The sequence below is a fragment of the Peromyscus maniculatus genome, chromosome 9 (genome assembly GCF_049852395.1).
Source record: "Peromyscus maniculatus bairdii isolate BWxNUB_F1_BW_parent chromosome 9, HU_Pman_BW_mat_3.1, whole genome shotgun sequence".
Taxonomy (NCBI): Eukaryota; Metazoa; Chordata; class Mammalia; order Rodentia; family Cricetidae; genus Peromyscus; species Peromyscus maniculatus.
Window position 1 is genome coordinate 58,654,827 of NC_134860.1, and position 12,858 is coordinate 58,667,684.

At 43.5% G+C, this 12,858-nt stretch overlaps 1 protein-coding gene across 2 annotated transcripts in view; it reads left to right on the forward strand.

Moving 5' to 3' along the window:
• The window catches only part of Mipep (mitochondrial intermediate peptidase), a 148,049-nt gene that overhangs the window by 10,265 nt on the left and 124,926 nt on the right, over positions 1-12,858 (forward strand). For both annotated transcript variants that reach the window (XM_006986327.4, XM_076545140.1), the window contains exons 4-5: positions 4,278-4,364; positions 11,798-11,861. In XM_006986327.4, the coding sequence (XP_006986389.2) occupies positions 4,278-4,364; positions 11,798-11,861 (151 nt within the window). The remainder of the gene's footprint in view (positions 1-4,277; positions 4,365-11,797; positions 11,862-12,858) is intronic.

Below are 12,858 nucleotides of genomic sequence, written 5' to 3' on the forward strand. Positions count from 1 at the left end.
TGGGAGCGTGTGTGTGTGTGTGTGTGTGTGTGTGTGTGTGTGTGTGTGTGTGTGTGAGAGAGAGAGAGAGAGAGAGAGAGAGAGAGAGATATCTGGCAGCCCAGGAAGGTGGGGTGGGAGAGCTGGGTCAGGTCCCCTTTCAGCCCTGCTGCTGGGGTTATTGACCTGTCCTCTCTCTTCCTTTGTCTGTAATTGGATAATTGAGTCGACTGTTAGGGCTGCTGTGTGTGAACATGAAAGGAGGTAAATGTGAGGTGCTTAAAAGGTGTCAGGCACACAGGGGCATATGGTAATGTTTGTCATCATTAGTGGTGGTGGTAACGGTGCTGGTTGGTTTATGTAGAGAACTTCAACTGAGGAATTGCCTACTATCAATAATAATGATGACAAATATTACCATATGTCCCTGTGTGCTGGCATGGTCCTTTGCTGGCCCTGGGAGAGCTGGTTCTTCCCCTCACTGGCTACTACAGTAGAAGAGCTGGTCCTGCCCCTCATGGGAGAGATGCCCCCCTACCACAGGTGTAGAAAAGCTGGCCCTGGTGGCATGGGCGGAGAAGAGCTGGCTCTACCCCTAGCCTGAGGCGGGGCGGTCTGGACTGACCAAAACAGCTACCACCCAGACCCACACATCCAGGGCTTTGAGTTGGCCCATCCCAGCATCTACCTCATCTGCTGGAGCATGTGAAGAGACTGGTCTCTATGACTTGGCGCAACAGCAGGATATCCGAGAGGAGTTTCGGTGAGGGTCAAGTATTGATGGTGTAGCAGAAGCCAGAGGCCTTGAACCAGACCGACAACTCATTGCGTTGAACACTCGCAAGTAAAGCAGAGTGGACCAAAGGTATACCATGTGACACACCTTGGCTCCAGTGCCACTGAGACCAATGAAGGGATGTTAGAGAGGCGGGAAAGAAGGAAGAGCCAAGTGCTTTGGTTTTTTATTTTGTTTTGTTTTTATTTATTATGCATGCAATGTTCTGTCTGCATATACACCTAAAAGCTAGAAGAGGGCACCAGATCTCATTACAGATGGTTGTGAACCACCATGTGGCTGCTGGGAATTGAACTCAGGACCTCTAGAAGAACAGTCAGTGCTCTTAACCTCTGAGCCATCTCTCCAGCTCCCGATTTTGTTTTGTTTTTAATATTTTTTAAAATTTTCTTTTGTGGGGAATGCTACAGGGGTGAGGGGCAGATATAGAGGGACTGGGGTGCATGATGTGAAATTCCCAAAGAATCAATAAAAAGGTTATGTTTTTTTAAAAAAGAAAACAGGCTGTATAAGCCATGGGGTGTGAGCAGCACTCCTCCATGGATTCTGTTTCAGTTCTGCCTCCAGGTTCCTACCTTGGTATCCCGCAGTGGATTATGATATGGGACACGTAAACCAAATGACCCCTTTCCTCCCCACACTGCTCTTGACTGTGGTCTTCTCACAGCAACAGAAGGCTAACTAGGGCAGTGAGTGAGGGCCTCTGAGTGTCTCTGGGGCTGTTTGGGGCTCCTGGGGTCCACTGTGAGCCGCTTGCTGTTGCATATAGGACTGGGCCACAGGGTGGGGAGCCAGAATATGTATTTACGTGAAGTAGCTGTATAGACTGCAGCTGCTATAGGGGTCAGGAGTGTCTCAACACTCGGAGAGAGCGAAGGAAGGCTGTAGGAGGAGGCCACCAGGAAACAGTTTACTCTCAAGTGGTTTGGGGGTAATCTGAAGTGTTTGAAAGCCTTTTAAGAATAATCCAAAGAGATTGTTCAAGTCACTGTGGACAGTGCTATGTTTGAAGCATAGTGTGTGACTAAGTCAGACAGCATCTGAGGCTGGGGAGAGTGTCAGAGCTCGCCAAGCCTGGGTTTATGACGGGAAAAGAGGAGCCAGGCAACACCTCGAGACGGTTTTAGAAACCAGAAGTTGGAGAGTCGGTGGCTTCCCTAGTTGGACAGACTTTCTGGAAGACCCTCTATCTTAGGAGGTATGGCTGTCCTCTCTCATTGAGTAATGTTGTCCACTCAGACACAGTAAACATTACGTTTATAGTCATCGATGTGTGCTGTGAGGATAAACCAGTCCCTGCCACACCTGGCCACTTGATCTTGTGCTGCAAGAAGGACTGGAACAAGGGACTCTGGAGAATACTGCTTTCTATTAGGGGCAGCACAGGGAAGAAGGCAGCATGGCCAGGCCACCTGTCTGGGATGCCAGGACGGCTGTGTCCCGCTGAATTTAGACAAAGCTGTTTTAAGCACAAGCACTCTTAGTTTTGTGGGAGACCAGTGGAGATCCATGCTTGGTGGTGAGCTGTGTAGTATGACTGTAATCTTTACCTCTCCATGGAGAGTGGTTCAGTCTGTTGAAAAGGTCCTAAAATAGCTTTGTTTCTGGTTTTGTTTTTCAAGACAGAGTTTCTCTATGTAGCCCTGGCTGTCCTGGAACTCGCTCTGTAGACCAGAACTCACAGAGATCTGCCTGCCTCTGCCTCCTGAGTGCTGGGATGAAAGGTGTGTACCACCACTGCCCGGCTCTAAAAAGTGCTTTTATTACCTTGCCCAGAGTTTTGCTTCAATCTTTCTCCCAAGTACTCACTGTGACTCATTTTCCACTTTGGTCTAACTGAAGCATAGCTAACTTCTTTAGTTGCCCAGGCTAACCTCAGATACCCAGGGGAACTGACTTATTTTCTGGGAGTGGAGAAAGGTTTTAATTGGTGCAGTTGATAATGAATGGCAAATGTAAACTATAGACTTCATCTCAGGATCTTCCCTCTAAGCACTGTAGGAGATGTCCATACATGTCAGCAGGGGCCATGGTGCAGATATCTCTGAACTGGTGTCCTTTATGTCAACAGGTCAGTAGGCCGTAGGTGCTTCCTCCTGACACCCGGGAGCTGTGCCAGAGAATTAAGTGAGGAGATGTGTATTCCTGCTGAGCATCTTTTGATTGACAGTAACTGCCTTGGTCCCCTTTACATTTGGGAGGATCCATGGGAGGGGTGCCAAAAGAAACCCTCCATTCACAAGACTCTTGAGTTCTTTAATTATGAATGGCCTGGTGAACTAGCCCATCCTTGAGTTCCTAGGTAAGAATGGTAGACTGGATGGTGTGAGAGATATTACCCCTCCCCCAGGATCCACTATGTGGGAGTGTATTCCAGTCTAGGACTGATCCTAAGGCTGGCCTTGAGGGTGACAGGGCCTTGGGCACCTAGGGAGAGGACAGTGGTACTCCAGGTTGGACTGACATTGGTGTATGGGTCATGGCTCTTTGCTCCCAGTTTCTGCCTGGAGCCGGTGGCTGCACTGGTTTGTTAGTGAGGAATGTACTTATGGTCTAATTCAGTCCTTATGGCAGCCTAAGATTATAGTGCCACAGTTGACCAACTGCATGGGAGTCTGGCTGCACCCTGTGTCCTGAGCTGTCCTGTCCAGGGTGGGCCTGCTCCTCTCATCCACATAAGCACAGCTAGCCTGAGTTCCAGGTGCTAAGCTGAGGTCCTAAGGAAACCTTGCTGTTGGCTCAGCCTTCCTTCCCTCCTTACATCTTTCTACTTCTTAAAAACAGAGAAGCTGGGGCTGGAGAGGTGGGAGCCTCAGAGGTTAAGAGCACTGATTGCTGGCTGCTCTTCCACAGGTCTTGAGTTCAATTCCCATGGTGTAGATGGTAGTTCACAACCATCTATAATGAGATCTGGAGCCCTCTTCTGGCGAGTAGGCATACATGCAGACAATACTATATAAATAAATAAATCAAATCAAAAAAAAAAAAAAAAAAAACCTAGAAGCTGCCTGCACATTGCTAATGGGAAAGATCTCCATGACCAAAGCCATCACCCCTACCTCTTTTCTGTCCTTCCTGCTCCAGCTGCCTACCCAGTTTAAATTTACCTTCACCAGGGTGGTTAGGACCTTTGACATTTTCTTAATGGATTGCCTTTTCCTGTACTGAACAGTTTCTAAGTATGGCTATTGTTTCTGGCTCAAAAGAAGATACAAAAAATTACTCCCCAGTTTTGGGATCTGGACATGTGTATTTAATCATCTAATGCCTTTCTCTTTTTGGTTTTTTGAGACAGGGTTTCTCTGTAGCTTTGCACCTTTCCTGGAACTCACTCTGTAGCCCAGGCTGGTCTCAAACTCACAGAGATCCGCCTGGCTCTGCCTCCCAAGTGCTGGGATTAAAGGTGTGCGCCACCACCGCCTGGCTACCTTTCTCTTGATGTAGAGTAAAATTTTTAAAAATGAATTAGAACATCACATGCTTTCATTCATGATCTTTCTAGGTTGAATACGAATGTGGAATTGTATCAGAGTCTGCAGAAATTACTAGATGATAAGAAGCTTATGGATTCCCTTGATGCAGAAACCAGGTACTCACCATTCATTCATTTCCTTATGACTGACTGCAGGCCAGGCTAGAGAGCCCTGTGGTCTCTGGGTTGGAATGTTCTTCTCTCAGTACCTGAGGCTTCTGCACTTTCTTGGAGACTCAGCCACACACCTTTTCTCTTTACACTGTGTCTGTCTGGCTCCATCCTCTTACCCATAGTCACCACCAACATCTTACTTGTTGCCTTGGTCATTTGTTTTCATCTCTCTGCCTCACTGGCTGAGCTCTACAAGGCTGTTTCTCAGTCTGTTTTATTCATTGCTGCAAGATGAATGACCAGTGGTAGCCTCCTGTTAAACCGCTCATAATCACACCATCTCTATGCTTATAGTTCCACAATAGCACTATCAGGAGATAGCAGCAAGTTGATTTATTTGCTGGGTGGCTCTCCAGATCCTTAAAATGATAAGCTCTGGCTCATTGGAGTACAATTATTCATCATAATTAGAGGCCCGGTGCTAACTCATCACACAGGAGGACCTTAGAACCTTGTTTCTTTGCTGAAATCTTTCTATAGGGTGAATGTGGCACCGGTGGGAGCCCAGTAAGTGAAAGGGTCTGCCGGTAAGCCCAGTGGTCTGAGTTCAGGCCCTGGGGTCCACATGGTGGGAGGAAAAGCTGACTCCTGGAGGTTGTTCTCTGACCTCCCTGCTCATGCCACAGCAGGTGTGTACATACACACACACACACACACACACACACACACACACACACACATGCATGGATATACACACGGATACATATACACCGATACCCATTCATGCATGCATATGCTTAGGGCTGCTTTTGTATTGTATCACAGCAACAGAAAAAAAATTAACACTCTCAGAGAACAAGTATTTCTGAGAATACTGGCCTAGAAGCATAGAAAGCCTCATCATTTACTTGCCTATGATATTGGTGTATAAATAGAAATTATTTTCTTCACCTGTTTATCCTTTTTGTTTATGAGATACTTTATTCTTTACCTGCCTCATTTCCCTCTTCCTGCTTCCGTCTCCTTGTCTCTCTCTATATATGGCTTGTCACCCCAGCTAAAGCTCAGTTGGGAGTGGGACCTTGCTGCAGTTCAGATATGAGTTCCAGACATTGTGCACACTGTGGGATGAGTGCTGGGACTTAACCTCACCCGCCAGCAGGTGTGCAGGGACCTGGTCTTGTTTCTCCCCATTGCTTTGGAAGCTCAGGATCTGAGTGGAGCTAGCTGTGTCATCTGGGTAGGTGTTTGATTGTGATATTAGGCTTGGGTTGTATTGTCTTCATTAGCAAAGCTAGTTAAGCTTCAGTGCGTATGCATCATCCCAGATGAGTACTCACTTCACACTAGTTTACTATAACAATATAAAGTATTGTCTACAGCTTATTTAGGACCTGGCTTTAAGAAATGGCGTTTTTAATGTTGACTGTGTACAACTTATAGTTGGCTAACTTGTGGATACATTCCATATTTCTAGGTGTTTCTAGAAATGCCAATAAGAGCTTTTGAAGAACAAAATGAAACATCCATTGGGAAGAATAAGCGGGGTGAAAACTGGTCCAGAAAGGAGAGCTTTCAGTGTGGGATAAAACTGGGATTTGAAATAATAGCATATGAAACATTGTGATACTTAGATATCATTGAGAGTGTTGTTAGGCATCCTGCAGGAACTGCATCTTAAACCATCATTGAGAGAAAGTCACAGCAGCAGGAATGTGAGGGAATTGATCCTCTGACATCTGTAAGGAACAGAGAGCAAAGAATGAATGCATGCATGCTGGTGCCCAACTTGCTTTCTCCAGGGTTGCACAGTTTAGGATCTCCTGCTTAGGGACTGGTACCACCCATAGTGAGCAAATCTTCCACCTCAGTAACATAATTAAGATAATCCCCTCACAGACGTGCCCACAGACCCATCTAATTCAGACAATCCCTTGTTGTGACTACCTTCTCAGGTGTCAAGATTGTGTCAGTTGTTGACAAGTTGTGTCAAGTTGACAATTGAAACTAACTATCACAACTCCACCCCTTGTCTGTGAGCTAAGCAGGAAAGAAACTAAGAAATGAGCTGTTCAAAATTTTGTCAGAAGGGTCCCACTGGTCTGTATGTTTGGGAATCTATTACATTATTTCTTCCCTTCTTTGAAATTTAGTGGCTTCGAGTCTTTAACAAATCCATCCATAAAGAGACCTCCTTTTTATTTTTACTTCAGGTTTTCTCTGTTGTATGTGTGTAAATATCATGACAACACATTCTCTAAACAGTATAAAAAGGCCCTGTTACACCCTTTGAGTAGACTCTGGAGAGCACATATGCAGAACCTGAATGCACACATGCAGCCTCTAGGAAGCATGAAGAGTGGCTGAAGTGGCTTCATGGCTCTCCTGTCTGTGTCTACCAAGGGTTTCTGTTGGACTTAGAGTGATTGTGAAGCTGTACAGAAGACTCCAGACTAGGCTGGAAAAAATCTGGTAAAGTAACAAAAGGTCTTGAACCAGACTTTTCAAGCATACATATAAACATCCTGTTTTTCGAAGTGCTTTATACTTAAGTTGGAATATTCTGTTAGCTAGTGGAGGAATGGAGAAATTGCAGATGTAGTTATAACTCCTCAGTATGTGGTAGATGAGTCATTTCACATCAGTGGGGAAAACCTGATTTTTAGCAAATGATGCTGGGCCAGTGGCCTTTCTTGGAAAAGAGAATTGTTTAATCAAAGATTGAATATTTTTTAAAAGTTACACATGGTGTTTTAGGATTATGATCCCAAGTACTCAGGAGGCTAAGGCAGGAGGACCAAGCTTAAGGGCTCCCTCAGCTGCAGAGTGAGTTCAAGGCCAACCTTGCTAACTTGTAAGACCCTGTCACAAAATAAAAAGAAACACTTGCAACAACAAAACCAGGCCTGGTCAATAGTGAGTTGTTGCTTAGTGTGTGCAAGCTCTAAATGCAGGCCCTAGCCAGTCAATCAGCCATCTCTATCAATAGTTTAAAAAAGAAAAATCATAAAAGCATGTTCTCTTGGGATGTGGAAGGTCTTTCTTGAGATGATACCAAAAGGAAAGATTGATTTGATTACGTAAGAATTATGGACTTTTTGTGGCCAAACTCTTCCATGTAGAAAGTCAGAACACACAAATGAGACACATTAGCTACATGACAAAGGGTTAGTATATTTACCATGTTAAGAGATCTTCTTATACATGACTTGGAAAATGTATAGAGAGAATACTCCTTCTCTGTATATATATATATGCAGAAGTGGGGACAGAATTTATTTTTGTGAAAGTCTCATTTCACAAGATAAGGAAAAGGAACAGATGCCCATAAAATTTACACTGCTAGTTGTAGTTAAATACTGGGCTTGTGGTAGTTGGAAGATGTGGCTCTAGAATTAGCCTCCAGGGCTGGCCCTTGGAGCCATAGTTTGCTGAGCCCTAGTTCCCTTTGTAAAAAGGATTACAACTAAATGGCATTTAGATGAGGTAATTCATGTAAGGTGTTTTGTTCAGCACTGAACCCCTAGATTGGATGTGCTACCATTAAAAAGTGAAATAAGGCAGAGAACACCCAGTAGTCAACACAGATGAAACAGCATAGGAATGGTTGTTACTGATTTGGAATAATGGATTCGTTAACTCTAATTAACTACAAACTTGTAGGGAGGACCGCTAGAGAATGTATATTGATATACGAATACTTTTTGATCAGTTTAACATCTTGGAATTTATCTTAAGAAAACAAAGGTAAAGAAATGCATATAAATTTTTGTTTTTTGATAGTTTTGTTTGGTTGGATTTTGAGACAGGGTCTCAGGTACTCATGCTGGGTTTGAACTGCTTATGCCTGCCTCTGCTCCTAAAGTGTGAGGTTACAGGTGTGCACCACCATGCCCAGCTGCATGTAAGTTTTTAAAGATTACAGCAGTTAGGAGAGTGGTGAAAATAGAAACTGTCTGATCTGTATAGCAGAACCCAACCCAAACATGAAGTTGTATTCTTTCATGGATGGAATTATCAAAGAATGTATTGATTTAAAAGTTATAGTTTGGAAGAGTATTTAATTATAAGAAGATATTCAGGGTTGGGGATTTAGCTCAGTGGTAGAGTGCTTGGCTAGCAAGCACAAGGCCCTGGGTTCGGTCCTCAGCTGGGGGGGGGGGAGATATTCAGTGTTTGTGATATAGTAGTCTGAGAAAAAATCAACTCCATAACTTTCTACAGTAAAGCAATACCATGACATATTTTTGCTTAAACCACCTTTGATTAAGAAGAGAGTTGTGTGTTTTTACTGTGTTAGGAAAGGGAGATGGTGTGAGGTGGATAACAAGACCAGTTAGGGCTCCTTTGAAGCATTCTGCATTGTTTAAGAAAGCATATTGGTGCCGGGCGGTAGTGGCGCACGCCTTTAATCCCAGCACTCGGGAGGCAGAGCCAGGCGGATCTCTGTGAGTTCGAGGCCAGCCTGGGCTACCAAGTGAGTTCCAGGAAAAGGCGCAAAGCTACACAGAGAAACCCTGTCTCGAAAAACCAAAAAAAAAAAAAAAAAAAAAAAGAAAGCATATTGGTGACTGAATTGTTAATGGGATCTGTTTACTTATTTATTTTGAGACAGGCGCTAGAACTCCTTGTTAGTCCAGTATGGCTCCAGCTTGTAATCTTCCTGTCTCTCTTTCCCAAGTCCTGGAGCTACAGGCTTTCCGGATGCTCTCAAGGCCCCCGAAGTTTTAGAATTTTAGATCTTGGGCTGAGTACAGCTCACTGCTAGAGAACCAGCCTGGTGTATGCAAGGCCCTGGGTGTGACCCCAGCACCATGGGGAAGATGGTTAGAATAATGTTAATTCTGTTCATTCCGCGAGCCGGGTGTGGTGGTGCTCACCCACGATCCCAGCACTGCCGAGGCTGAGGCAGGAGGATCACAAGTTCGAAGCTAGCTTGGGCTGTCTAGCAAGATCCTACCTTATAAAACAAAAATAGCAATAAATTACTAAGTAATTGTGTAGCATGAATCTTAAAAGTTCTTATTGATAAAATCAAACCCAAGGCCAGTTATTGGGGTGAATACTGGAAGGTCAGAGAGATAGAACAAGCCACAGCTATCTAACCTTGCCAATTCCTCAGCTGGTCCTGTTTCCTCAGACTGGAAGCTTCTGTGTCCTCATCCCAATGGCTCTCAGCTGAACTGCTGCTTCAAAGCCTGAAAGCTTAACCAGCCACATGCTTAACCAGCCAAATGCTTAACCAGCCACATGCTTCTCGTTTCTGGTCCTCATGCCTTATATACCTTTCTGCTTTCTACCATCACTCCCTAGGATTAAAGGCTTGCTTCCTGGGATTAAAGGTGTGAGTCACCATGCCTGTCTGTTTCCAATGTGGCCTTGAACTCACAGAGATCCCAGATGGATTTCTGCCTCTGGAATGCTAGGATTAAAGGCGTGTGCTATCACTGCCTAACTAGTGGCTTTTCTGTTTATTGACCCCAGATAAGTTTATTAAGGTACACAATATTTTGGGGAACACAATACCACCACATTTCCTCTCTTTTTGTCTAAAATTAAAGAAAGCTTATAACTAATACAAGAAAAACTACCCAATAAGTATATACAATATATACAGCCAAAAATTACATTAATGATGTCTAGTCCATTAACATTTGACAGATTCAGATTAAAAACTCCATTATATATATTAACAATGTCCAGTCCAGTAACATCTGATAAACTCAGACCAAAAAATTTTCGTTACTTATCTTATTTAAAACAGGTAGTTCCTTTTTAAAAGTAGATTCCATGATCTCCCTTTTTATCTTATCATATCCATATTCTCTCTTTTTTCTTTTCATAATACATTCAGTAGTCTACCTTTTGTCATTTTTATATCTTCCCCTTTTTCTTCAGTGTAGATTCAATGATCTACCTATTTATACTATTATTTCTTTATCTTTTTTCTCAGAGTAGATTCAATGATCTATCTCATATCTTATTCTCTTTTTCTTTTTGCTTTCTAGGGGTGAAGATATCTTTAGGGAATCTTGAAAAGAAAATTTTTGGGTTAATTGTCAAGTCCTGTATCATTTGTCCAGTCTCTGCATAAAAGGAAAATTCAGGGCTTGTTTCAAGTCCATGTTTGAGTAGTCTGTCAGGCTGGATCATCTCAGCTAGCCATCTCAAAATTGTCCTAAGCAGTTTGTAGTCCAAAGCAGATCTTTCCGTGGTGTTAATCAGCTTAATGGCTTTACCATAGTCCTTTTGAAGATTTCAAAGTTGCTGTTAGGTGTGGTCATGGTTCCATGCAGACTTTTTTTTTTTTGTGCCTCTTCTGTGGTTTGGAGCAATCACAGTCTGATAAATGTCTGTCTCTCAGAACCATAAACATTCTTCCCTAGAACAGAAAATCTGCACAACAATTTCTCCCCACCATTTGTCTTGCCAAACTTTTCCAAACTGACCTTTGCCGATGCTTTCTTGTAACACGATGGCCCTGGCAATTCTTCTCTGAACCAGCAGCAGTAAATCCTTCGTCCCAGGTAGCAGCATCACCGCAGTCACCAACACGATAAGAAGGAGCTGGCAACGTGGAGCAGTAGCCACTGCTTCCATGGTCCCACCACTGTTTGTGGTTCAGTCCGGGCCAAAGCTTCTCCCAAGCCTCCTAGGCCGGCCTCAAACTCGGGATCCTACTGCCTCTGCCTCCTTCAGCAAATCCTACCGGCATGCGCCACCACAACCGGCTGAATGTAGCTTGGGCCTGAGCTGGGGCCCACAAGGCCACAGACAAACAGCTTTTTCATGAATTCGTAACACGAACGTTGGGTGCCAGATGTAGATGTATTATAGAGTAATTGGGAAAATAAATATATTCATTTTGAGAAGTCATAGCCAGAAGAATATATCAAATGCTCCATTAGTCTACCACTAGAAACAGAAGCAATTTCAAACAAACAGAGGAACAAACAACCATGTCGTTGATAGGAAAGTTGTTAATTGGCCTCAAGCCTGAAGGCAGACTACAAAGAGCCCAAGTTCTCCTCTGGCACAGCATGCATGAGAGAGGTGTTGGCCAGCCGCACCAGCTGGAGGAAAGACAGGAAATGCATGCAGGGGCCTTGAGAAGCTATCCAAGTGGGAACTGGTCTTGTTTCTAGTTACTCGGGCTTGGATGGAGCTGAAATAATTATGTTAGCTTTCCCAGCTAACATGTAATAAGCTCTTACATAATAAGTTAGTAGGAACTCTCTGTCAACTGGGATTGTACCTGTTTCTGAGATACTGAGCTCCTCGTTTCAGATAAATAAACAAATTGTGGGTATGCTCATCACCTATGTGTGTTGCAAAAGTTTTTATAGTAAATTTCAGAAGTCCTGATTTGAACATGAAGACTGATTTTTGTTTGTAATTTTAATGAACGCCTGAAACTCGTGCTTCCTTTATTTTAGGCGAGTGGCTGAACTATTTATGTTTGATTTTGAAATCAGTGGAATCCATCTAGATGAAGAAAAGGTAAATACTTTTCTTTTCAAAATATGCTTTTAAATTTATTTATCATATGTGTGTGGGTTGGCCTGTATTTATGTGTGTGTACCATGTGCATGGCCTTGGAGAGGAGAAGGGGGTTTCAGAGCCCCTGGCACTGCAGTTACAGGTGGTTGTGAACCACCATGTAGGTGCTGGGAATCAATCCCTGCTCCTCTGCAAGAGAAACCAGTGCTCTTAACCTTTGAACCATCTCTCTATCCCCATCTTTTCTTTCTTGAAACAGGATCTATTTAGCCTCAGCTGGCCTGGAACTTGCCTTGTAGACTAGGCTGGCCTCAAACTCACTCTTCCTCACATTCATTCATTCATTCATTTATCTATTCATTCATCCATCCATATATTTATTTATTATTCATCCATCCATCCATCCATCCATCCATCCATCCATCCATCCATCCATCCATCCATCCATCCATCTATCTATCTATTTATTTATTTATTTATTTATTTATTTATTTATTTATTTATTTATTTATTTATTTATTTATTTGTTTTGAGATCAGTCTTTTGTAGCCCAGGTTAGCTTTGATCTTGCTATGTAGTTGAGTATGAACTTGAACTTCTGATCTTTCACCAGGCTCAGTGCTGGAGATTGAACTCAGGGCCTCATGTGTGCCAGGGCTAGCACTTTACTAGCTGAGCTCCATCCTCAGCTCTTTTTTCTGTTTTGTTTTATTTTGTTTTTTGAGACAGGGTTTCTCTGTGTAGCATTGCACCTTTCCTGGAACTCACTCGAAATTACAGAGATCCACCTGCCTCTGGAGTGCTGGGATTAAAGGTGTGCCCTACAACCGCCTGGTCTTTTTTCTTTTTTTGAAGACAGGGTTATGTGTTGACCAAGTTGGCCTTGAGCTTTCCGTGTAGCCAAGGCTGCCTTGAATTCCTGACCTTCCTGTCTTCACCTCCTGCTAGGATTACAGGCATGTGTCACCAGACCAGGCTTTCAGCTGTTTTGACCAGT